At 47.4% G+C, this 23769-nt stretch overlaps 1 protein-coding gene across 8 annotated transcripts in view; it reads right to left on the reverse strand.

Moving 5' to 3' along the window:
* AAK1 (AP2 associated kinase 1) overlaps positions 1-23769 on the reverse strand; it is a 148226-nt gene that overhangs the window by 48282 nt on the left and 76175 nt on the right. For all 8 annotated transcript variants that reach the window (XM_055328165.1, XM_055328168.1, XM_055328166.1 and 5 more), the window contains exons 4-5: positions 8495-8603; positions 6829-6971 (exon numbers count right to left, since the gene is read on the reverse strand). In XM_055328165.1, coding sequence (XP_055184140.1) covers positions 6829-6971; positions 8495-8603 — 252 coding nt within the window. The remainder of the gene's footprint in view (positions 1-6828; positions 6972-8494; positions 8604-23769) is intronic.

Raw genomic sequence — 23769 nt, forward strand, 5'->3', positions numbered from 1 at the left:
TATTTGCTATATTTTAGATACTTCTCAAAGTGGTTAAAGGCCTGTGGGCAAATGTGCAGGTGTCCTATTAAAGTATTATCTTTTTATAGCTGAATTCGTTGGACAGCGAGTTACCAGTTCCAGGTAAAAAGGAGCCTACAAATACCAGACCCTACAGAAATCCCTTGTATCAAAGGACTATGCCAGTGAAAGAATAACTCCAAGACGGCATGCACTTTGTCCTTGAGATGTAGAGACACATTTAACACCGTGTATGTGTCTGTCTGTCTGTCAGAAGTGAGACCGGAGCCATCAAGTGCCCAGACCTTACTACTGTTACTTTAAAAGGAAAAAAATCTGGTCAATTGTGAAAGCCTTTTGTTCCCATACGTGTTTCTACACTTGCATTAGTTCTTCTAAAAAGAAAAAAATTCTTCTGAAAATCACATTATATATTACAAAAATGTTTACTGTATAGTCTGTATCAGTTGAATCTAATACCTAAAGCCTTTGCTGCAAACGGATTCTTTGGCTTATTGTTTCTTACTCCTACTCAGTCTCACGTGTGGTGTTGTTATGTGGGGTTTTGTTATTGTTGATATTAACTCACGTTCCATGGAATTCATCTGTGGGAAGCCTTTGAGGCCTGGGTTTAAAATCTATTTTTCCTCCAGGGAGACTATGCATTTGCACCTGGGGCACCGTTAACCTACAATCACTTTAACCTAGAATTTTGACCTTGGGATTTTTAGCCACTTGGGCAGCGTGAACTGCGGCTATTGACGCAAGTGGATGTGCTCCTGTTCCCCAGAGACAAGGCTGAGGCAAGCAGACATTACTGCCACTTACAGCTTTTTATAAAGCTCATCAGTTTAACCTATTCACACAAAGTGAAACAGCCAAGCTATCCTGAACGGATACTCACTTTAGGACTTGAAAATAATTCCAACAAATTTCCCATCTAATTTAGAGGTTATAGACAGATCCGCTATACTGAGCTTTTACTATTAGCAGTGCTCCTGTACTCAGCACTTTACCTGGATTATCCTCGTAATAATATAATAATATCCCTGTTTTACAGCTGCAGAGAGTGAGGCTCACAGTGATGAAGAGGGAAGTAAACCTAGGTACTTTCACTCTAGAGAAAGACCGGGAATTACCCTTCTGCTGGGCAGGAAGCAAGTTAGAAGCAGAGCTTTCCTCAAGGTCCCCACTTGCACTATCCTCCAACCGCGGTGGGTGTGATGAGGTCACCTGCCCAGGGTCCTGGGTACAAGCTTATGGACGGGGCTGCCTTAGTCCTTTATCCTCAGAAACGCCCCATAGTAAGAGTCTAGTCGATGAGGAGCCAGGTGTCTAATTACTAGCCAGGCTGCTTTGCTCCGTGTCTCTTAACCAGTCCCAGCATCGCCTGCTTTGTCCCCTTACACTTAATTGCTCCACTTGTCAAATCTTAGCCGTTCTACAAGGCCTTGCTTGAGTCATAAATCCTCGGTAAAACCCTCCATGGCCACCGCACACGAATCTGTGGGGCTTCCTGTCCATGGGGTGGGGGTTGGGGGGCAGAGCAAGACCTTTGGACCAAATGGAGCCATGCCCACCGCTTACCTACACTGCAGTCTGGGGGTGCTGCTGGGCTCTGGAGGCAGAGCCGAGCAGGTGTGACAGGGGCTACGTGGCTGGGAAGCCACATGGAGTGACCACCCAGTCCTTTGCAGGAAGAGGGGTGTCCCGTCGCAGCCGGGTCCCCCGAATCCCGAACTCGGTGTCCTCACCGGCACCTTGCAAAACACGCGCCCCTACTGCACACGCACAGCCCCTTCCCAGAACCGCTCGTGTACTTCCCACAGCAGAAGGTACAACCTAAAGGACCGAAAAGCTGCTTCACTTCAAGACACACACGAGGTAGCTCCAGAGACCAAAATCACTGGGCTGGAGGCAGGAGGAAAAACCAAGCAGACAAACGCAGCACGAGGAGGCACGGGGCGTTTCTGTCTTGGTTCTCTCCAGCCCGTCCGCACCTTCAAAACGAGGTTTGTACTTCTGGTTGGTTCCCGAGTAGCAGAGCTCAGCAACCCGGTCTCCACCTCCGCCCGCCTCCTTCCCAGAGAGGTAACATTGTACAAAACGACATTTGCAGGAAAGACAGTTAAAAATTGAGGGCGTGCACAACAGCGGTGTACAGCCAGAAACATCACCGTGGGGGGAGCCTTAGCAGTACCAAAGGCCCGGCCGCGCAGGCAGGAGCCCCGAGCCCGGCCTGGCCGCTCGGCAAGTGTGCTGGGAGGGCCGCGGGGTGAGCTCACCTGGCAACGCCCGCTCAGCAGCCGCCTTGCCCCCTGCGTCTCCCGGCCTGAGCCGGTGGCCTGGAGCAGCCGTGGGACCCCGCCAGCTGCTCGCCGCCACCATCAGTGACACACTGAGCACCGGGCCTGGCGCAGCCACCCTGGACCTGGGGGCCCGCGGCCTCGGAGACTCGTTAGACGTCTGACCTCGGACACACCTTACACCTCCCTGGGCCCGCGTCTCACCTGCCAGGTAGAGCTCGGAATGTCACTGATGCTACCAAGCAAATGAAAGAACGTAAGTGACAGCGAACCGTGAGTCTCCCGTGCAAACCCAAGAGGTGCCTACCCAGCACTTACTAGGAAAACCCGCGCAGGGCCCTACCGCCCGAGGCCGGGGCTTGCGGACAAGGCTCGGCAGATCAGGGGCGAGGGCTCGTGGAGCTCGAGCCCCGGGGAGCGGGCCGGGGGGCAGGGAGGGGTGCAGGCGGCGGCAGACGTCAGGCGTCAGGCGGAGAATCCCGGCAGGTCACACACGCCCGCGGTGCGGGGACGGCAGTGACCCGGGCGGCCGAGGCATGGGAGGCGCAGGCCGGGGGCCGCCGGGGAGGCCGTGCAGAGCTGGCCTAGGGGAAGTGCAGTCGTAGGAGAAGCAAAGGCACGGGGGCGGCGACGACAGTACCCCGGCACCAGCTCTGGACGAGCCCCACGCTGCCCCCGCACCTTCACCTACACCCCCACGAGCTGCGGGGCCCCCACGTCGCGGGCGGGGGAACAAGTCCCGTTACCCACGCGGCCGAGGCGTGCAGGGCGCGACCCCGAGGGGCAGGACCCGGGCAGAGCGGCTGGCAGGCGGCCGCTGGGGAAGGGGGCTCCGAGGAAGGCTGGCCGGTGACCCAGGGCAGGGCCCGGCGGAGGTGACTGGGGCCGAGGCTGCGGCAGGGGGCGGGCGGGACCCCGAGGGGGCAGCACCAGCCGGGCGCTCGCACCCCTCCTCCTGGAGCTGGGAGGCCCGCGCAGCCCTGGGGGTGCGGCCGCTCCCTGGCGCCCCGCTCCGGCCCAGGTCGGGCATCGCCGGGGCGCCCCAGGCCTGTTTGTGGCGGCGGCAGCGGCGGCAGCGAAGCCGAGCCCGGGCCCGGCGGGAGCAGGTGCACGGAGCAGGTGCAGGTCCCAGCCCCGCGGGCGCCGTCACGGTCCCGGTCCGTGACCCCGGGGCGGACGGCTCCTTCTTCCCTCGGAGACAGAAAAGGAAAACCAGACACGCCCGGGAGGTGGTTCAACGGCTGAAACGAGGCTCCGAGGAAAGGCCTCCCGTGAGTAGCGCTCCCGTGGGAACACGAGCCGCTGGCGACGCGGCCCAGGGCAGCGGCCTTCCCCTCCCGCGGTGCGCAGCCTGGCTCCTCCCCACCTGCCGACCCTACTCCGAGGGGTGACGCCGCACCAGGCGCCACCCTGCTCGAGGGCGGGGCGCCTCAAGGCCAGCACAGCCAGGGCCCGGCCCCGGGGCACCGAGGGCACAGGCCTGCAGCGGCTGCAGGCGGAGCCTGTGAGGGCAGAGGGGCGCCGGGGGCCTTCGGGGAACTTCGGGGGCCTTCGGGGAACTTCGGGGGCCTTCGGGAGGCCTTCAGGGGTCTTCGGGGAACTTCGGGAGGCTGTCAGGGGCCTTCGGGGGACTTCAGGGGAACTTCGGGGGCCTTCGGGTAACTTCGGGAGGCCTTCGGGGGGCTTTGGGGAACTTCGGGAGGCCTTTGGGGGCCTTCGGGAGACTTCAGGGGCCTTTGGGTGACTTCAGGGGCCTTCAGGAGGCCTTCGGAGAACTTCGGGAGGCCGTCAGGGGCCTTCGGGGAACTTCGGGAGGCCGTCAGGGCCCTTCGGGGAACTTCGGGAGCCTTCAGGAGGCCTTCGGGGAACTTCGGGGGCCTTCGGAAGGCCTTCGGAGAACTTCGGGAGGCCGTCAGGGGCCTTCGGGGGCCTTCAGGGGCCTTCAGGGGCCTTCGGGGAACTTCGGGGGCCTTCGGGGGCTGGCAGCCAGGCGGCCCCTGGGCCTGCGCACCCAACGTGGGAGGACACAGCCGAAGGACCTCGCTGGCTCACGAGAGCAGGCGGACGGCGCAGAGCTAAGTCCCGGCAGCTCGGGGACCTCAAGCCCCACAAGCAGGAGCCGTGGCCCAGAGCCACAGCAGCAGCCCCTCCCGGAGCGCCTGCCACGGGGCCTCCTCCGCGGCCGCCCTCGCTCCCCTGGGCCCGGGGGAGGAGAGCGCCGTGGCTCCCGCGGCCTGGGCCCCAGCACCGGGCCTCCCTGTGCCCGGGTGAGACCTCGGTGCCACCGGCCAGGCTCCTGTGGCCGCCGCGGCACCGGGTCACCGCAGGGCACGCGCCGCCACGCTGGGAGCAGGCCCCTCGGGGAGGTGTTTCCGCGGCTCCGCGAGGATCCATCACCCCTACGAGGAAGACAAGACTTCGTTTCGGACCGTGGGGATGGCCCTGGCCCGAGGGGGCCCTGTGGCCTGTGCTCCTCCCCGCGGCCGGGCTCCTCCCTGCGCCCGTGCTCCTCCCCGCGGCTGTGCTCCCCCGCGCGGCCGTGCTCCTTCCCACGGCCTTCCCCGTGCTCCTCCCCGTGGCCGTGCTCCTCCCCGCAGCCGGGCTCCTCCCTGCGCCCGAGCTCCTCCCCGAGGCCCGTGCTCCTCCCCGCGGCTGTGCTCCCCCGCGCGGCCGTGCTCCTTCCCACGGCCTTCCCCGTGGCCGTGCTCCTCCCTGCGGCCTTCCCCACGCCCGTGCTCCTCCCCGGGGCCCTGCTCCTCCCCGGGGCCCTGCTCCCCCCCCGCGTCAGTGCTCCTCCCCGCGCCAGTGCTCCTCCCGGCGTCCGAGCTCTTCCCCGGGGCCCTGCTCCTCCCCGTGGCCGTGCTCCTCCCGGCCTTCGTGCCCCTCCCCGCGGCGGGTCCACCCCGGGCCGGGCCTGCAGGCAGACGCGGCCTTCCCGGCGGCCCAGCGCCTACACGGGCGGACGGCTAGGACTCCGGAGGCCCAGCAGGCTGGCTGCGGGGGAGAAACGGGACCCTGCGTTCGCGACACGGCACAGCGCTCTGCACCGCGGCGCGGCTGCCCCTCCAGGAGGCCCCTGGCCACCACCTGACCCCGCCATTCGCCCCCCCGCACACGCACGCACACCTGGGAACACGAGCCCTCTGAGATGCTCGCAGCCGTCCTGCCTGATAGCCCAGGCAGAGGCAACCCCAAGGCCGCCCTGACTACTTGTTTCTGCTCACAGCGACTGTCATGCCAGAGAAGGATAAGCACTGCCCCGGGCGACACAGCAGAACTCGGCGGCCCCGTGTGGGGAGGGCGCGGGCGCAGGAGGCCACGGACCGTGTGAGCCGTTATGTGCAGTCCGCAGGACGGGCCACGGCCAGGCTAGCGGTGCCCGGGGACCCCAGGGAGACCGTTCCCTCTGGGGACATGACACACATTGGAATTAGATAGTGGCGATGGCTGCATGGCCTTGGAAATAAAGACCACCGAACTATATATTTTAATAGGGTGGATTTTATAATTAGGAACTAGATCTCTACTTTTGGAAAAGCTAAAAAAACAAAACCAAAAAAAGAAAAAACCAAACACACACCTCGAAACGCCAGCATGCTGCGGTGACCCCACGCTTCAGAACATGCAGATCCCACCTGCGTGGTTATTAAGCTAGAACTCCTGGCCCTCCCCGGCTCTGCCACAAAAGTCAAGCCTAACGGATTCAGAGTGGGATCCCGTAGCCTGCGTCTGACAAGCACGCCGGGGGACGCTGCTGCAAGTTACTAGCCGTGAAGCATGTTTCTGAAAACACGGGTATAATGAAAAGAAACTATGGTCGAGGATCAGAGGAGCAGGATTCGCATTCTGGTTCTGCTCCTTCCTGGTTATACTACGGTTATACTGTAGTCAAGCCACATGAACCTTCCCACCGCTGCATTTCCCTAACTATGAATGTAAAGGAGAACATCTTCCTCCAAGAGACAGTGCGCACAGAGTGTCTTGGACGGGACGGGGCGCACCGGCTGTGTGTGAATCCATACAAGCTGCTGAATCCCAATCAGGAGTCAGTTCCATTCAACAAACATTGTCGAGTGGCTATAATATGAAAGGCCTGATACAAGGAGGTGATAATCAGTAGACAAAATTTTCAGATAATCACTTACTTACTGGATTTTACAAAATAATGAAATGGACGTTAAAAACCAAGCCTCAGTGTTTGCAAACTATTTAAATTAGCATATCATTTTCCATGCCCTTAACCAAGTGAATTTGGGACCATATCAGGAAAGACAAAAACAACATGTGTTCAGGCATCTGATGATTATAAAGAACTTCTAAAGGTTGCCTAAGCAATAAAAGTGACACCTGTATTGTACTTTTTTTTTTTCTTTTGTCTTTGTGTTTTCTGTCTCCAAGCAGAATGTACAGATGTAAGGCTACCACGCCTGTTCCCTCACATCCCCAAAGCATCTCCTCTGTTCCCGGGGCAGATGGAAAATATCCTGCAGGAACGTACTTAATGATTCAGCGCGGCCTTTACCTTCAGGTCACGGTGGATAATAGGAGTTTTGCACTGATGCAGGCGGGCAACAGCTTCGCAGGTGTCACAAAATATCTGGAGCACTTCATTCTCTGTGAAGCCTGTTTGCAGGCGCTGGTTCATGAGGTTGACCACCTGGCCTCCTGCAAGGGGGCACAGAGCGAGGGACAGGTTAGCCGCATTCACATGCAGCACTTACTCAAGACAACGAACGGCTGCCCAGAGAGGACAACCCAGACCAAGGTTGACAGCTGAGCCATGACTGAAACCCTGATGTCTTGATTCCCAGGCCCAGATTTGACTTCTTACAATCCAGGGCCTCCTCTAATGCATCAAAACCAGAGTATTTCGTAAAGTCTATCTTCAAGATCAGGTTAACTGACATGGTCCCACTACAGCCCCTTGGCTATCCCCGTCTGTACAAGGAGGCCACGGGTCCAACCTGCCACGTCCTTTAATGAGAATCAGACTGCACAATAGACCCCAGGGGCAGGGAGAGGACAGCTTTACAGTCCACACTTTAGGAATGGCTTGGTTGCTCTGGCTTCACTCACTCCCAGCTGCAGAGAGTGCAGACACACTATACCAGTATTTAATCTGCAGGACCAAAACACTGACGACCTCACTTATAAAATGATCCAGATCCCTGGATGCTCCTACCTCACTTACAAAATGATCCAGATCCCTGGATGCTCCTATGGCCTTGTCTTGAAACATGTTACCTTCCAGAAAGGAATGGATAGGAGGAAACAAACTATCCAAATGTAAACAGGAAGTTTACATTTCGTAGTGTCTTAAAAAATCAGCGTAAGGGTCATTCCAGAATAGGCTGAAATTACTGGTTACCATCACACTGTGGGGACTGACAACATATTTAATTGATGGACAGAATCTTTAAAGGCAAGGCAAATGTCAGTGGAAGTAAGGGCGATTATAAAATAGGGCACCAAACAGTGAGAGGGTGACCCCAGCTTCTCAGAGGCAGCTGCTGAGGCCAAAAAAGTCAAACCTCTGAACTGGCTGTATGAAATGCAGTCAACTCTGAATCGATTCATACTACAGTCTGGATTTCCCAAGATAAACGTTGCTTGAAACTCCAAGCTTTCAACTACTTAACTTCACTGTTAACAGCAGCATCGTTTGAATGTAGCCTTACTGGCAATTACAGCTTACAAGCAAAGAGAGGAAAGGTCATTTCCATTAGACGAAAAGGATTATTTTCCCCCATAACACAAGGATGGCGGTGTGGGTGGAGAAGAGAACACAGAAGGGAGGGAGTGGGGAGGCTGAATCGTTGCTGAATCGAGGCTGAATCGTGGTCCATCTGGAGTTGGGTCTTTATTATGTGCCTTCATCGCTTGTTTTAAAGCATCACAAATAACATTCATTCTCACCCTCATACATCCTCATTCATACACAAGCGCCAAACCTGCCCAAACCTAACAAAAAAGGGAGTTTCATATTATCCACCACTTCCGTTTGCCGTCCTAAGAATAACCAAGAGGAGACAGCAGGCTCTCTATCTTCTGGCCTCACAGTTGGCCCATCTTTAAAACCAGAATGATATACATCACGGCATGGCGCACAGGAAGTGCGATGACCCCCATGCCCTTGACAGTCCAAGTGCCCGAGCAGCGGGAGCTGTAGGTGTGGGTCATACACTCACCCCTACAGAAGTCCATCAGGATGAGCACCTCCCATACATCACCGCTGCTCACATTGTTGATACTGGAGTCGATGTAACCGACAATGTTCTTGTGCCCCGACAGGTCTCTCTGCAGGGAAGAGTTGAGAAATACGGCATTAGTTACCAACACCAATGGAGATGGAAGGAGCCAGTCAGTTCCACCGGCACGGATCGTTTACATACAGATGACCTTAACCGCCATGAGAGCTAAGACTGAACAGGAGGGTCAAGAGCAGGTTTCCAGTGCTCTCTGAGATTCAAGGCCAAATCTTCAATAAACAATTCTGGAATCCTAGTAAACCACAGCACTCTCCAGAGCGAGATGCTAGAACCAGAGGCACACAGGGGGCCTACTTGCCCACTCCATCAGTGCTCCAGGAAGCAAACGTGAACCAGGAGCAGACGCCCATCTCCAGAAGTACCAGAGTCAGAGCCAAACAGGATGAATTATTTAAATGCGTGAATTTTTAATTCAGAAAAATGAAACTGGTGTTGTTGTTGTTTTTTTTCCTGGCTGTAGGTGACAACTGAGTTCAACATGACTTTTAAATTATTTGTACTGTTTTTCTCCCTTTAGGAAATACTTGAAAAGAATAACTGCTTTATTACAGAGTTTTGGACAGCCTGCAGTGGCATCCAGACCTAAACGTTTTGCTCATAATTAAGCCTCTCAAGCCAACCGAATGGAATATGGGATGGGTCATGTTTCCGGCTCCCTGGTTAGAACTGCATATGCTCTCCTGGGGCTGCTTATGGAATTCACTTAGTCAACAAATGTTTATTGAGCACTTCCTATGTGTCAGGTTCCACTTAGGCACTGGAAGGTGCCTTACACATCTTGGTATAGTTATTTCAACATCCATCGGGGCAAATCTTTGTAACGATGATGTTTAAAATTCAATGTCATCAAGAACTAAGTTGGGGGGAAAGAAAAAGTGAGCAGGCCAGGTGAAAGGATTTTGACACAAAAGCAAGATAAGATTTAAAAAACTAGTCTTAATGAATTGTTTCACTTTTGTTTAAAAAAAAAAAAAAAGAGGGGAGTGGAAAAGTAAAGTGGTTCTGAGTTGCCATACAAACGTAACCGTTTAGACCATTAAAAACAGTAACTACCACTACATAAATAAGAAATCTGGCTGCTTAGAGTGACACATGAAGTCTCTTTTAATCTGAAGTCATATACCAAAACAAGAAGAAATGTCATAATATCAAAAGAATATATCTGAGCCCTGAACACTGAAGTTAAAATTCACTAGAACCTTCCTCTGAGTGAGGGAGTAAGAAGGAAGACAGTTGCTTCAGAAAGGTAGACAAACATAGAACTGTGACCACTGGAGCCCAAGGTAAGAGCAGTTTCAGGGAAGGGAAGAGGGGGGTGGTGAGGGGAGGGTGGAAATGGACTCACAAAGAGTTGAGCTTATAAAGCTGGAGACTACAGAGGAGTCTTCTGGAACATTCTGTGCTTCATGGAGGAACGGCACTGCCAGGAGGAATTCTTAGGATGAGAGAGAACTGAGCATGGGAGAGTGGAAGGAGCCAAGAACAGCAATAGTGGTGGACAGGAGGGAATGAAGTCCTGCAGGAAGAAAGGCGTGGGGACTGAGGGCCTGGTCTTAGAAAGAGGGGCTGGAAGGAAACAAGGATGGATATGCATATTGGTTTCCAGCTGGAGAAAAGGGAACTTCAATGAGTTCCGTTCTATTGTTCTGTTTTTGGGTAGAGAGCACAACCACGTTTGCAGTCTAAGGGAATGAGAAAGATGCTTGATGAGAGAATTAAAAGGCTCAGAGCAACTACTCTGGATGACAAAGGAGATGATGAGGCAAAAAAAAAAAAAAAAGCAATCTCTTGAGTTCTCCACAACAGAACGTGATTTCAGGGTTCATGTCGTAGAGGCCCCTTCTTTCCCCCCGGCTTTTTACTCTCATCACCAACTCTTCAAAAACTTGATTTCGTTTACACAGTCATGGAAGGAGGAAGAACTAGAGAGAAGTTCTTGAAGCCAAAATAGAAGAGCAGAAGATCTAATGTGTGCAGGAAGAATCAAAGACTAATGTTTCCACATTAGTAATTTGTCTACATTTAACTGTTTGAAAAAGACTCAGCAATGCTACCTCTGATTTGTCTCACCCCAAGAGTAATAATAAAGAATTAGGAAGGAGGAAAAAAAAAAAAAAAAACATGTGATGGAGCCAAGAGGAAGAGGTCAAGAGCTATTAGAGGACCCACGCTGGATAATTAACATCTGCAGATGGCATCCTAGAATAGTTGCCAAGCTGTGTGCTGATCAGTTCAAGTCCAAATTCCTGTTCATTTTGTCTTCTGCAGAGTTCCTGAGATGCGTCCAAGCAGAAAAGAGCTCCTCTTGGGAGGGGGACCCTGGCTCTTACTTTTAACAACATCTCAGATTTTAGAGTAACACCTCACCAGTCGGCAACTGATGGAGAAGATCGATTTGAATGGCTGTGAAATGCAGAAAAGGTCAAGAGAAAATCTTACTGCAAAGTGAGACTGACTGACACTGCAGGTGCACTGCCCCTGTCACAGCAGCAGTGGCTGGAGGAGGCCCACGCGTGCCCTGGCTGGCGTTAGAAGCCCAGTCCCAGGCTTGGAGAACAGACAGGGATACAGAAGTGTGGGTGGGACCCCCATGGTCCTGGAGCTCAAGGACTCAGGAAGAGGCAGGATACAAGGAGGATGCCTGAGGCCCTTGGCTACAACCATTATTTAGGGGCATTGAGATAAAAGTCTTTATGATGAGTGTAAGTCAAAACCTGATTTTCAGGGGAGTAGGAAATGTTCAGCTAAATCATAGGTCAGATTGGTTTGATTGAAACAGTGATGATTCTAAGGAGTGTGTATTGTCATTTAACTATTTTTAGGTTATCATGGCACAAGACTAATAAAGTACTGATGTAAACATGTTATTAGAAAACCTGCTTTAGTAAGTAGATATTTTAAATGATTTGTAGTTGCCTTATTAATATCACATTTAACTGCTTGAAGTGCTAAAAAACTTTCTTCACAAATACATGCACAAGCTGCCATGTGAAAATCATGCCTTCAACCCAGACCGTATAGGTCATCACAAATCTCAAGTTTATCTGGGGTTCCTAATTAATGACGCTTGTAGCACAAAACAGTAGTCTATCTCTATCTTCAAAACTCCTACAGCTGGAGGGGATCCCTGGGTGGCTCAGTGGTTTAGCACCTGCCTTCAGCCTGGGGCATGGTCTCAGAGTCCCAGGATTAAGTCCCAGGATCCAGCTCCCCGCAGGGAGCCTACTTCTCCCTCTGCCTGGGTCTCTGCCTCTTTCTCTGTATCTCTCATGAATAAATAAATAAAATCTTAAAAAATTCCTACAGCCAGAGAATTCCTAGTTAAAAGAATCTTATAGCCTTTACAAGAAAAGTGAGGACTTAATCCCTAAATACATCTACTAAAACATTTATATATAAATTCAGGAAAACAAAGAAGATAGCATTTTAAAGAGCCTATCAGTAACATGTCACCTGAAAAAAGTAAAAATGAGCATGGTTTATGACTGATTTCCCTACGTTATTTGCTCAGGTCACACCCATCCTTGGAATGTCAGCGTGATACCTGCAAGTTCCCAATGATGACAGTGCTTGCACAGGCAATAGATTATTAAGTTTCCAAAGACACGATTTACCTGCTTTGACCCTCCATTCAAATATTCAACACTTTCTGATTGTATGACTTAGCACTTGTTGCTGCTTACTTTTGGGATCACACCACGGTTCCACGGAACCTTTTAGGCAAAGTTCAGCCTCTTTTTCTGACTTAAATGCAGTTCTAAGGACTGAAACTTGTTTATTTCTCCTACTGGCTGCTTTGTCAAAGTCTTCTGCCTTCCTACTCTTTGCCCCACCTTTCCTCAATAACTCTGCGTTTCCTTTATGAGTCTCGTCAAGGAGTTACAGGCAAAGCGAAACATCAAGTCCAGTGCAACAGTGAAAAGAAACTGAGATCTCGGCCGGCCCCTGGTGTTCCACCGAAGGCCAAGGTGTCTGGGCTTTTGCTACGTAAAAAGTCCCAAATACTCTCTTCCCACAATCCATGGACTCTCCCTTTCCTGGGTCTTACTCATTAATTAACCCTGCATTTACTGCATAGATCTTTAAAGTCATCTAAAATCTGATTGAGAATCCTGCTGCTCAAACTTTAATATGCATATGAATCACCTGGGGGTCCTGTTCAAAAGCGTATTCTAATGCAGTAGCTCTGGGAAAGGGACAGGATGCTGTTCCTCAGTTTAAAGTAGAAAGATCCAGAGCAGTGCTACTCAAAACTTGGCCCACAAACAGGTGCTGGCTAGTAAACTGTTACCAGCCCATAAGGAGATAAGAGGCTTGCTCCAGGACATAAATCAATTAAGTAACTAAGCTGACTGGAGATATTTTACCCAGGAGGAATGCAGTTCCTTCATTTACATTCTGGCATAACATTCTCTGAATGGCACCCACACATTTACAGCCAATTGATTTTTGACAAGCATGCCAAAACAACTCAATGAGGAAAAGACTGGTCTTTTCCAAAAGTGATAACTGGGACAGCTAGATATCTACATGCAAAAGACTAACTTAATATCCCAACCTCATATTATATACAGAAATCAATTCAAAATGGACCAAAGACCTAAAAACTCTCCAAAGAAAATATCTATACAAAGCTTCACGGTGTTGGATTAGGTAATGGTTCTTAGATATGACACCTGAAGCACAAGCAAACAAAGAAAAAAAAACAAACCACACTTCATCAAAGTCTTTAAAAATTTGTGCTTCAAAGGACACTATCAAGAAAATGGAAGACAATGCAAAGAATGAGGGGCAAAATATTTGCAAATCTTACACTCAGTAAGGATCCAGTATCCAGGCTATATAAAGAACCCTTAAAACTCAACACTAAAATAGCAACATGATGCAAAAATTGGCAAAGGATCCAAATGGACATTTCTCCAAAGAGCATATACAAATGGCTGGTAAGCACATGAAAAGATGCTCAACACTATTAATTACTAAGAAAATGCAAATCAAAACCACAATGAGGTATCGCTCCAAACCACTAGGATGGCTATAATAAAAAAAACCCAGAAACAATAAAAAATGTTGCCAAGGATGTGGAGACTGGAGCCTCCACACATTGCTGGTGGAATGTAAAACAGTGCGGCTCCTGTGGAAAATAGTTCGGCGTTCTCTCAAAAAGCAGAGTTCCCCTGGACCCAGCAACTTCACTCCTGTGTATATGCCCAAGATAAATGAAACATCATGTTCACACAAAAACTTGGACACAAATATCCTCAGCAGCACTGTTCATAATGCCAAAAAAGCGGAAACAACCCAAATGTCCATCAGGATAAACAAAATATGGTATACGCACACAGGGAATGTCATGCAGCCACGAAAGGGAAAAAAGTACCCATACGTGCTACCACGTGGATAAATGAGGCACTCACACATGCTGCTACAGCATGGCTGAACCATAAACTTCATGCTAAGTGGAAGAAGTCATAAGAGGCCATATATTACATTATTCCGTTTATAGGACATGTCTGGAATCCCCTAACAGAGAGCAGACTGATGGTTGCCAGAGACTGTAGCAGGTATGGGTGACTGCTAACAGGTATGGGTCCCCGTCTGAGATGATGAAAAAAAATGTTCTGTAATCAGATACGTGGTGTTGGGTAAGTGACCCTGTGAATATACTAAAAATCACTGAATGATATTGAAAAGGGTGATAAACACACAAGGGGGAAGGGGAGAAAAAGAAAACAATGTCCTCAGAGTAGCACTGATCTAGAGCCCTCAACAGCTCGAATCCTAATCCCTGCTGGAGCCTTCTGACAAGTACTTTTCTTAGAATAATGTCATTTCTTTGGACCCTCAGCCCAACTGCAGACAGCCTGCACTGCTGACGAGTTCTTCCTTACATCCAACTGGAAATGTCCACCTCTTGTGCCTACACTCTTCTCTTCAGAGCAGAAAGAGCCAAGTCTTCTTTTTCCACTTTCTAAATGATTGAAATATTATTATTTAGACTCGGAGTTTTTTCTTCCCTAAGTTAAACGTACCTAATTTCATTGAGATGTTTTCTCCTTACATCACTACTTAAATGCTTCAGTTTGTCTATCTTCCTTTGACAAGAATGGCCCCAGGAAATGAATGGAATTCTTCGGGTGTGGTGAAGTGACTCATGCAGAGTAGACCAGCATTATCACCTACTATTAATTTTACTAATGTAGCTAAAAAACGGCATGTTTTTCTTTTGGCGGCTGCATTACATACACATTCATATTGAGTTAATTGACCACTAAAATACTTAAGTCTTTTTCCACTCTTACACTGCTTTAAATCTCTGCCTTCCCAGAACTATGCTTGTAAAGTTGTTAAAATAAAATAAAAATCCAAGTGTATGACCTTGCCTTGTTATTTCATCTCATTAGAATCAGTCCATTGCTCCAATTCATAAGGATCATTTTGGATCCTGATTCTATTACCCAATGCAGTGGTTATATCTTACAATTTCGTATTAGGTACATAATTGATAAGCGTGTCTAATCTTTAACCAAGTTACTTGCTAAATGTAAGATAACATAATGGTAAGCTGCAGGGCTTTTTTCTTAGAAGGCTTCCTCCAAATTAATATCAAACCACTGGTCAGAAAGCATTACACACACACAGCAGCTATGACTCCTGGCATCCAGCCTAGACTCTCCAACTTGCTCACAGATCTCTGGTGAGTGTCCTTACCCAAGTGATACAACCCACAGACACTGCATGAACTGTGCACTCTCCTGAGCTTCCTATCCAGAAACCTTCCCCAAAAGGCCATGAGGTTGATAGGACATGGCCTGCTCTTACCCAATCTGAAGATCCCTGCTTACTTGTCCAAGGGACTACAAAACAGCTTAACATTTTATTTTTAAAATAAGTAATATTTAACATTCAAAAAGGGAAATTATTTTCTTTTTTAAAAAAAAGTATTTATTCATGAGACACACACACACACACACACACACACACACACACAGAGAGAGAGAGGCAGAGACACAGGCAGAGGGAGAAGCAGGCTCCATGCAGGGAGCCTGACGTGGGACTCGATCCCGCGACCCCAGGATCACACCCTGGGCTGAAGGCGGCGCTAAACCGCTGGGCCACCCGGAGATCTCTGGATATTATTTTCTACTCTAGTACTCATCCCCTATAGGGAAGACTCCCCATCTCTTTCCCTTTCTCCCATTCACCCTCTCTCTCTCTCTCCTTCTCTCTTATCCTTTGAGGGTGTTGTTCAGGCAAAGCCAAGCAGTATATATTGATGTATACATACACAACACACACACACACACACACACACACACACACACACACCATTTTCTTACACAAAAAATAACATCAAAGCATCTTTGTAAACGACCTGTTCCAGATTCTTGTCCTCTATCAATCCTGATGTCCCTACTGCGCACAGTCTACCTTCCTCCCTTTTAGGAATATGGAAACATTTTCCTCCCTCAAACCTTCTGATATCTATTCTGTTGCAAGCAAGTCTTCAAACATCACTGGTGGCAGGCAGCTCAGTGTCCTCACTGTCAAGCTCACTGCAGATGTAATCCATCTGGGCCAGGAGATGTGAACACAAAATAGCACTTGGCACATCTTGAGCTTCAGTTCTTATCCCTTTAAGTCTGAAGATAATCTTTTCCTGCCTTTAGGTAAAGGAATCTGAAGTCCAAAATCCAACTTCCAATTGTCTATCAGAAACCAAAATCACTTTGGTTCCATCAGGGCACACATCCCAGGTGCATCAAAGGACTCATACCATACTCTGGTAAGTGGTACACAGCATTTGTCAAAATAAAATGTCTCAGGCAGCCCGGGTGGCTCAGCAGTTTAGCGCTGCCTTCAGCCCAGGGCGTGACCCCACGGTCCTGGGATCGAGTCCCACACTGGGCTCCCTGCAGGGAGCCTGCTGCTTCTCCCTCTGCTTGTGTCTGCGCCTTTCTCTTTTTCTCTCATGAATAAATAAATAAAATCTTTAAAAAATAAAATAAAATGTCTCTAGTGAAACCACTCATCATTTGTGAGTCTGAGTGGGTGCAACATGCACATCCTTACTCTGCCACGAGTACAGAGACGACTCCACTTCTTTGATCACTAACATACAAGCCTCAGCACATTATAAAGCATGTTACCTCCTCCCATTCCTTTCACAATTCTGACCTGTTTGAGAGAGGTAGGGTTAGAGTATGGCCTCCATCTGACAGAAGTCTGAGCCTAGGAGGGTTAAAAACATCACGCAGGGGGATCCCTGGGCGGCGCAGCGGTTTGGCGCCTGCCTTTGGCCCAGGGCGCGATCCTGGAGACCGGGATCGAATCCCATGTCAGGCTCCCGGTGCATGGAGCCTGCTTCTCCCTCTGCCTATGTCTCTGCCTCTCTCTCTCTCTCTCTCTCTCTCTCTCTCTCTGTGACTATCATAAATAAATAAAAAAAAAATTAAAAAAAAAACATCACGCAGGGCTTCTGATTAAAGTGGTAGGAAAAATTTTTTTAAAGCAAGTTGAATATTTGTTTTTATCTCTGCTTCCTTCTAAAGCCTTACTAAATGATGTAAAGAGTTTGTTTTGGTTTTTTTAAAGCACAAACTGAAGACTTCCATTTCCAAGAAAATGGAGTAGATTTGCTTTTTTTTTTTTTTTTTTAAGATTTTATTTATTTACTCATGAGAGAGAGAGAGAGAGGCAGAGACACAGGCAGAGGGAGAGGGAGAGGAAGAAGCAGGCTCCATGCAGGAAGCCTGACGTGGGACTCCATCCTGGGTCTCCAGGATCATGCCCTGAGCCGCAGGTGGCACTAAACCGCTGGGCCACCTGGGCTGCCCGATTTGCTTTTGCCTCTTCTTCCAAGTATAACTAAATACTTTGGACAGTAGTATATATTTTAAAAAGCGTAATAAAAAGGTTCTGAAATGTGAACAGAAAGCAGACTGCCTAGAAACTCTGGAACCCACAGAATAAGATGGTGGTGAGTGGCCTGCGATTTCTTTTTGTTCCATGTATCCCAGACTAGAAACTGAAGCAACTGGGGAGTTAAAAACACCAATGGGTGTAAACAAAGAAAGCCCCAATAGAAGCCTGCTCTCTCTCGACAAACACAGGAAAGGGTCACTACTCTATTCCAACCAAAAACCACAGAAAAAACCTGCAGCCCCTCCCTGCAGACATGCCAGCAAAAGCCAAGTGAGGAGCCCAGCCTTCTGTCTTCACCCACACAATAGATATATGTACATAAGAATATAAAACACAGAACATATATACATAGCATATACATTAAATATACTTATAACAAATATAATACATAACTAATATGTATAACATTAATTAGAATATTTTAAGTTATACAAAGAAATGGCCAACAAATACAGGCAAAGATTCTCAACATCACTAAGCATTAGGAAAATGCAAATTAAAATCACAAGGAGATAACACTTTGTGTCAGGATACCTTTATGAAACACACACACACACACACACACACACAAATAGCAGGTGCTGGCAAGGATGTGAAGATATTAGAATCCTTGTGCACTGTTGGTGGGAATGTAAACTGGTACAGCCACTGTGAAAAACAGAAGGTTAAACAGAATTACCATATTACCCAGCAATCCCACTTCTTGGTGTATATCCAGAAGAATTAAAAACAGGATCTTGAAGAGATATTTGCACATCCATGTTCACTGCAACATTATTCACAATAACCAAGGTGTAGAAATGTCCACTGATGGATAAATGACTAAAGAAAACGTGGCATATTTTTATAATGGAATATGACTGGACCTTAAAAATCATTTCTACGATATGGATGAGCCATGAGGATATTATAGTAAGTGAAATAAGCCAGTCATAGAAGGACAAACATTGTACGATTCCACTTACATGAGGTATATAAAACAGCTAAACTCATAGAAGCAAAGAGTAGAATGGTAGTAGTTGTCAGGAGCTGGGGCAGGGGGAAATGGAGAATCGTTATTCAATGGGCATAAAGTTTCCATTTAGATAAATTCTAGAGATCTGCTGTACAACACTGTGCCAACAGGTAATAATACTGTACACTTAAAAATGGCTAAGATGGTAAATTTTAAGTTATGTGGTTTTGACCACAATAAAAAAATTATTTTTAACAGTTAGTAAAATTAGGGACATCTAGGTGGCTCAGTTGGTTAAGCATCTGCCTTCGGTTCAGGTCATGATCCCGGTGTCCTGAGATCAAGCCCCGCGTGGTACTCTCCGCTCAGTGGGGAGCCTGCTTCTCCCTCTCCCTCTGCAGCTCTGCCTGCTTGTGCTCTCTTTCTCACTGTGTGTGTGTCAAATAAATAAAATCTTAAAAAAAAAAAGTTGGATTACAATTAATATAAAATAAAAATTTAAATATTGGCTTAGAAACAAAAAAATCTTCAAAATTGAAATAATAATTGCTTAGTTGATAATCTATGAAATATATCCAAGATGAGTTGAAAATTTATACCCACACAAAACCTGCACACAGATGTTTATAGCAGCTTTATTCATAATTGCTAAAACTTGGAAGCAACCAAGATATTCTTCAATAGACGAATGGATAAGCTATGAAACATCCATACAATGGAATATTATTCTGCTCTACAAAGAAATGAACTATCAAGCCATGAAAAGACATGGAAGAAACTTAAATGCGTATTAACGGAAAGAAGCCAATCTGAAAAGGCTACACAATGAATGACTGCAACTATATAATGATGTCCTATAAAGGCAAAACTATGGAGACAGTGAAATAAAAATCAGTGGTTATAGCTGGGGGATTTGGTGGGACCAATAGGCACAGGCAATGTCTGGGGCAGTGAAACTTCCATATGATGCAATAATGGTAGACACATGTTATTCATTTGTCAAAACCCATAATACAATACCAAACTCCACGCACAATACCAGAGTAAACCTAAATATAAACTAGGAACCCTAGGTGCTAATGATGTCAAGGTGTCAACTCCCACCTCAAGTACCTAGGGAAAGAAGAACAAAATAAACCCAAGGCAAGCAGAAAAGAAATAAGAAAAATACAAACTATCACAACCAGCCTAATATAAAATGGATAATTTGAAAACCCTATAACTATTAAGGAAACTGATTTTGTAACTTAATAACTGCCAAAAAAGAAATCCCCAGGCCCAGATGGTTTCACCAGAGAATTCTAAAAAATGCTTAAAGAACAAACACCAATTCTACAAAATCTCTTCCAAAAAACAGAAAAGGGAACACTTCCCAACTCATGTTATAAAGCCAGAATTAACCTAATGCCAAAACCAGGAAAAGCTTAATAAAACCTCCAAAACTACAGCCTATTATCCCTCATGACTATAGATGTAAAAATTCTAACCAAAACATTAGCAAATAGAATCTAAAAATACGTAAAAATAATTATAGACCATCCCAAGTGGGGATTATTGCAGGAATGTAAGCCTGCTTCAATATTTGAAAATCAGTCAATGTAATCTATCATATTAAAGCTAAAGAAGAAAAATCACATGAGCTTATCAATCAATGCAGAAAAAAATATTTGACAAACTTCAACACCCATTCATGATAAAAACTCAGAAAAATAGGAATAAAGGGAAACTTATTCAAATTTCTTTTTAAATCTGTTTTTAAAAACTACAGTTAAGCTTATGCTTAATAGTGAAATTTTTTTTCCTCCTAAGATTGGAAAGAAGGTAAGGATGTCCACTCACTATTCTTATTCAACACAGTATTGCAGATTCTAGCCAATGCAATAAGGCTAGAAAAGGAAATTAAAAGGATACAAATCAGAAAGGAAGAAATAAAACTGTCTCTCTTTGTAGGTAACAGAATGGTCTATATAGAAAATCCTAAATAATCTAGAAAAAAAATTCCAAAACTAGTAAACAAATTTAGCAAGGCTATAGAGGATAAAAGATAAACATAGAAAAATCAATTGGTTGGGGCACCTGGGTGACTCGGTCAGTTAAGTGTCCAACTCTTGATTTCAGCTCAGGTGATGATCTTAGGGTTGTGGGATTGAGCCCTGCATCAGTTCCACCCACAGCTGGGAGTCTGATTGAGATTCTTTCCCTCTCCCTCTGCCACTCCCCCCTACTCACACTTAGGCTCTCTAAAATGAATGAATGAATGAATGAATGAATGAATGAATGAATGAAGAAAAATAAATTGGTGTTCTACATACTAGCAATAAACACATGGACACCAAAATTAAAAATCCAATACCATTTATAACCACTGAAAACAAAACCAAAAACCTATGTCTAAATCTAAGAATGTGTAATGTTAATGAAAAAAATCAAACTTACAAATAAATGGAGAGATGCACCATGTTCATTCATTGGAAAACTAAACAGAAAGATGTTAATTCTCTACAAATTCATATACAGGTTTAATGGAATTCTTATCAAAATACTGGTAAGGCATTCTGTAAACATTATTCTAAAATTTATGTGAAAAGACAAAAAAAAAACACTAAAGTAAAAAACAACTTTAGGGAAAAAAAAAAAAAGGAGGAATCAGTCTGATCTCCAGACTTATTATAAAGCTACAGTAATCAAGGCTGTGTGGTGTTGGTAGAGGGATACACATATGGATTAACAGGAATAGAACAGAGGAGGGTCTGGAGATGGACCCTCACAAATATGCCCAACTGATTTCTGACAAACATATTCAATGGAAGAAAGATAGCCTTTTTAACAAAGGGTGCTGGAGCAAACGGATAGCCTTAGCAAAAAAAAAAAAAAAAAAAAAAGACCTAAATATAAGTCTCATACCTTATATAAAAATTAACTCAAAATGGATCACAGACTTAAATGTAAAATGTAAAAGTATAAACTTTTAGGAAAAAAAGAAATCTTCAGAATCTCCAGAATCAAGAGGTAGGCAGGGTTCTCAGAAATGACACCAAACACAGGTCCCAGAAAAAGAAAAACAAAACAAAACAAAAAAACCCAGATAAACTAACTTCATCAAAATTAAAAACCAAACCGAACCAAACAGAAAGGCCTTAGAAATTAAAAAGGCTGACAAATAAAAAATTCAGCAGGGTGGTTGGAAAGTAAAGCTAAGGAAATTTGCTGGAATGTGTGTGTGGGGGGGGACCCAAAAGGAATGAAAAATGAAAGGGAGAAAACAAGAAAATTAATAAATCAATTCAGGAGAACCAGTATCCAAAATAACAGCAATTTCAGACAAAAGGAAGACAGAAAAGGAAATCACCAAATGAGACAAGCTAAAATTCTTCACAGTGCAAGACTAGGATCTCTAGTTTACATGGGAACACCACTTATTAAGAAATAATAAATGCACCCAGCAAGGTGCATCATCAAGATATTTCAGAATGTTGTCAACAAAGGGGAGACTGATACATTTCTAGGGAGGAAAAAAAAATGGGTCCCACCCAAAGGCCCCATATCAGAATGACTTCGGACTTCCCACGCACAACAATGAAATAAAGACAGTTCCAGGTCTGCGAGTTCTCAAAATCCTGCCTAAGGAAGCTACCACAGGATAAGCTCCACCAAAATGAGGAAGTAAAACAAACAAACAAACAAAAAAATGAGTCAGGAACTCTAACATAAGACAAAAAGCAGGGCAAAGGGAATGACTAAGAAATTCCAAGGTAAGAGTGTAAATCAGGCCTAGAGAGCAAGGAATCCAGATTTCCTGAGTTAGAAGACTGAGATTTCTTCAAGAAGATAAAATGGACAGAATATGTAAATGTATTCAAAAATATTTTTAAAAAAAGAATCACTTGTACAGCCTACGGAGAGTTCAGGGTCAAATTGCTGGAAAGTATACAGAAAAGACAGACCAAAAAATCGAAGAAGATGATTAATTCCAGTGAACACAGAGTCATATGGAAAAGGAACAGTCACGCTGGCGCAGCAGGAGGTCTCCTAGACCGGCGTCCTCACACCCGTACAGACGGCGACTGTGACCAGCTCAGCGCCCCCCCGCGCTGCGGGAGCAGGTGGGAGGTGCGCGAGTGTGCAGGTATGTGGGGAGCAGCGTGCAGCCGAGGAGAGGCGGCTAAGTGTTTGCTCTCCCTGCCCCACCAGGCCTCAAGAGCGGGGAACAATCAGGAAGCAGCCCTAGAGCAGTACTCAGGACGTCTCCAAACCGTCTCCAATGAACCGACCACAGGCGCCCGCAGGAGCGGCCCTCGGGGAGCTGCCCACGTGCGGGGAACCGCTTCGTTGGCCCAACCGTGCACTTAAGTCCTGAAAAAATAGAAGCTCAAGACACAACAAAACAGAACCTTGCACGGGGAAGGCGCGTGGCCGGGTGTGCCCGGTGCCAGCCCGTGGGCCTGAGCCCCGGCCTCGGCCCCACCAGCCCAGCGCAGCCTGCGCCGTCGGGTCTCTGAGGCCTCTTCGCAGCCAGAGGACGAGCGAGGGGCCGGGGCAGAGAGGCAGCCGGATCCCGGGGGGCGGTGGGCGAGGCGGGGAGGGCGCCCCCGGGGGCCCGGGGCAAGTGGGCCGTGGGGAACTTGGCTCTGCAACGACGGCAACGCTTACTCCCCCCAGTAAGCAGGGTGTCCTCCGTCGGTCCCCGCCTTCTGGCACCTGGAGCAGGACCAGGCTCTCTGGAGCCCCAGCTCTTCCCTAGCACCCAAGGTCAGCAGCTCCCGAGGGCGACCCCCCGGGCGGCCGGGTGAGCAGAGCCTTCCCCCATGTCGCGGACCTCTTTTTGTTCTTTACAAAAGCATCAAAACCCGGGGCACCAAGGAATCCTCCCTCCAGGTGAATATTCGCATCTGATGTTACCAGGAGTCATACCCTCGTCTCATCCAAAGCCCATCAAACACAGCTGCTCCCTGAACAACAGGCGTTTGAACTGCGTGAATCCAGACGCATATTTTTTCCATAAATACAGTACACTACTGTAAATATACTGCACTGTATTTTTTCTCTTTCTTTTCTTTTCTTTTTTCTTTTCTTTTCTTTCTTTTCTTTTTCTTTTCTTTCAAAGATTTATCTATTCATGAGGGACCCAGAGAGAGGCAGAGACGCAGCAGAGGGAGAAGCAGGCTCCATGCAGGGAGCCCGATGTGGGACTCGATCCCGGGACCCCGGGGTCATGCCCTGAGCCAGAGGCGGACCCTCAACCACGGAGCTGCCCAGGCGTCTCTCTTTAAGTAGGCTCCACGCGGGACTTGAATTCACGACCCTGAGTCAAGAC

This window comes from Nyctereutes procyonoides, unplaced genomic scaffold (assembly GCF_905146905.1).
Source record: "Nyctereutes procyonoides isolate TBG_1078 unplaced genomic scaffold, NYPRO_anot_genome, whole genome shotgun sequence".
NCBI classification, from domain to species: Eukaryota; Metazoa; Chordata; class Mammalia; order Carnivora; family Canidae; genus Nyctereutes; species Nyctereutes procyonoides.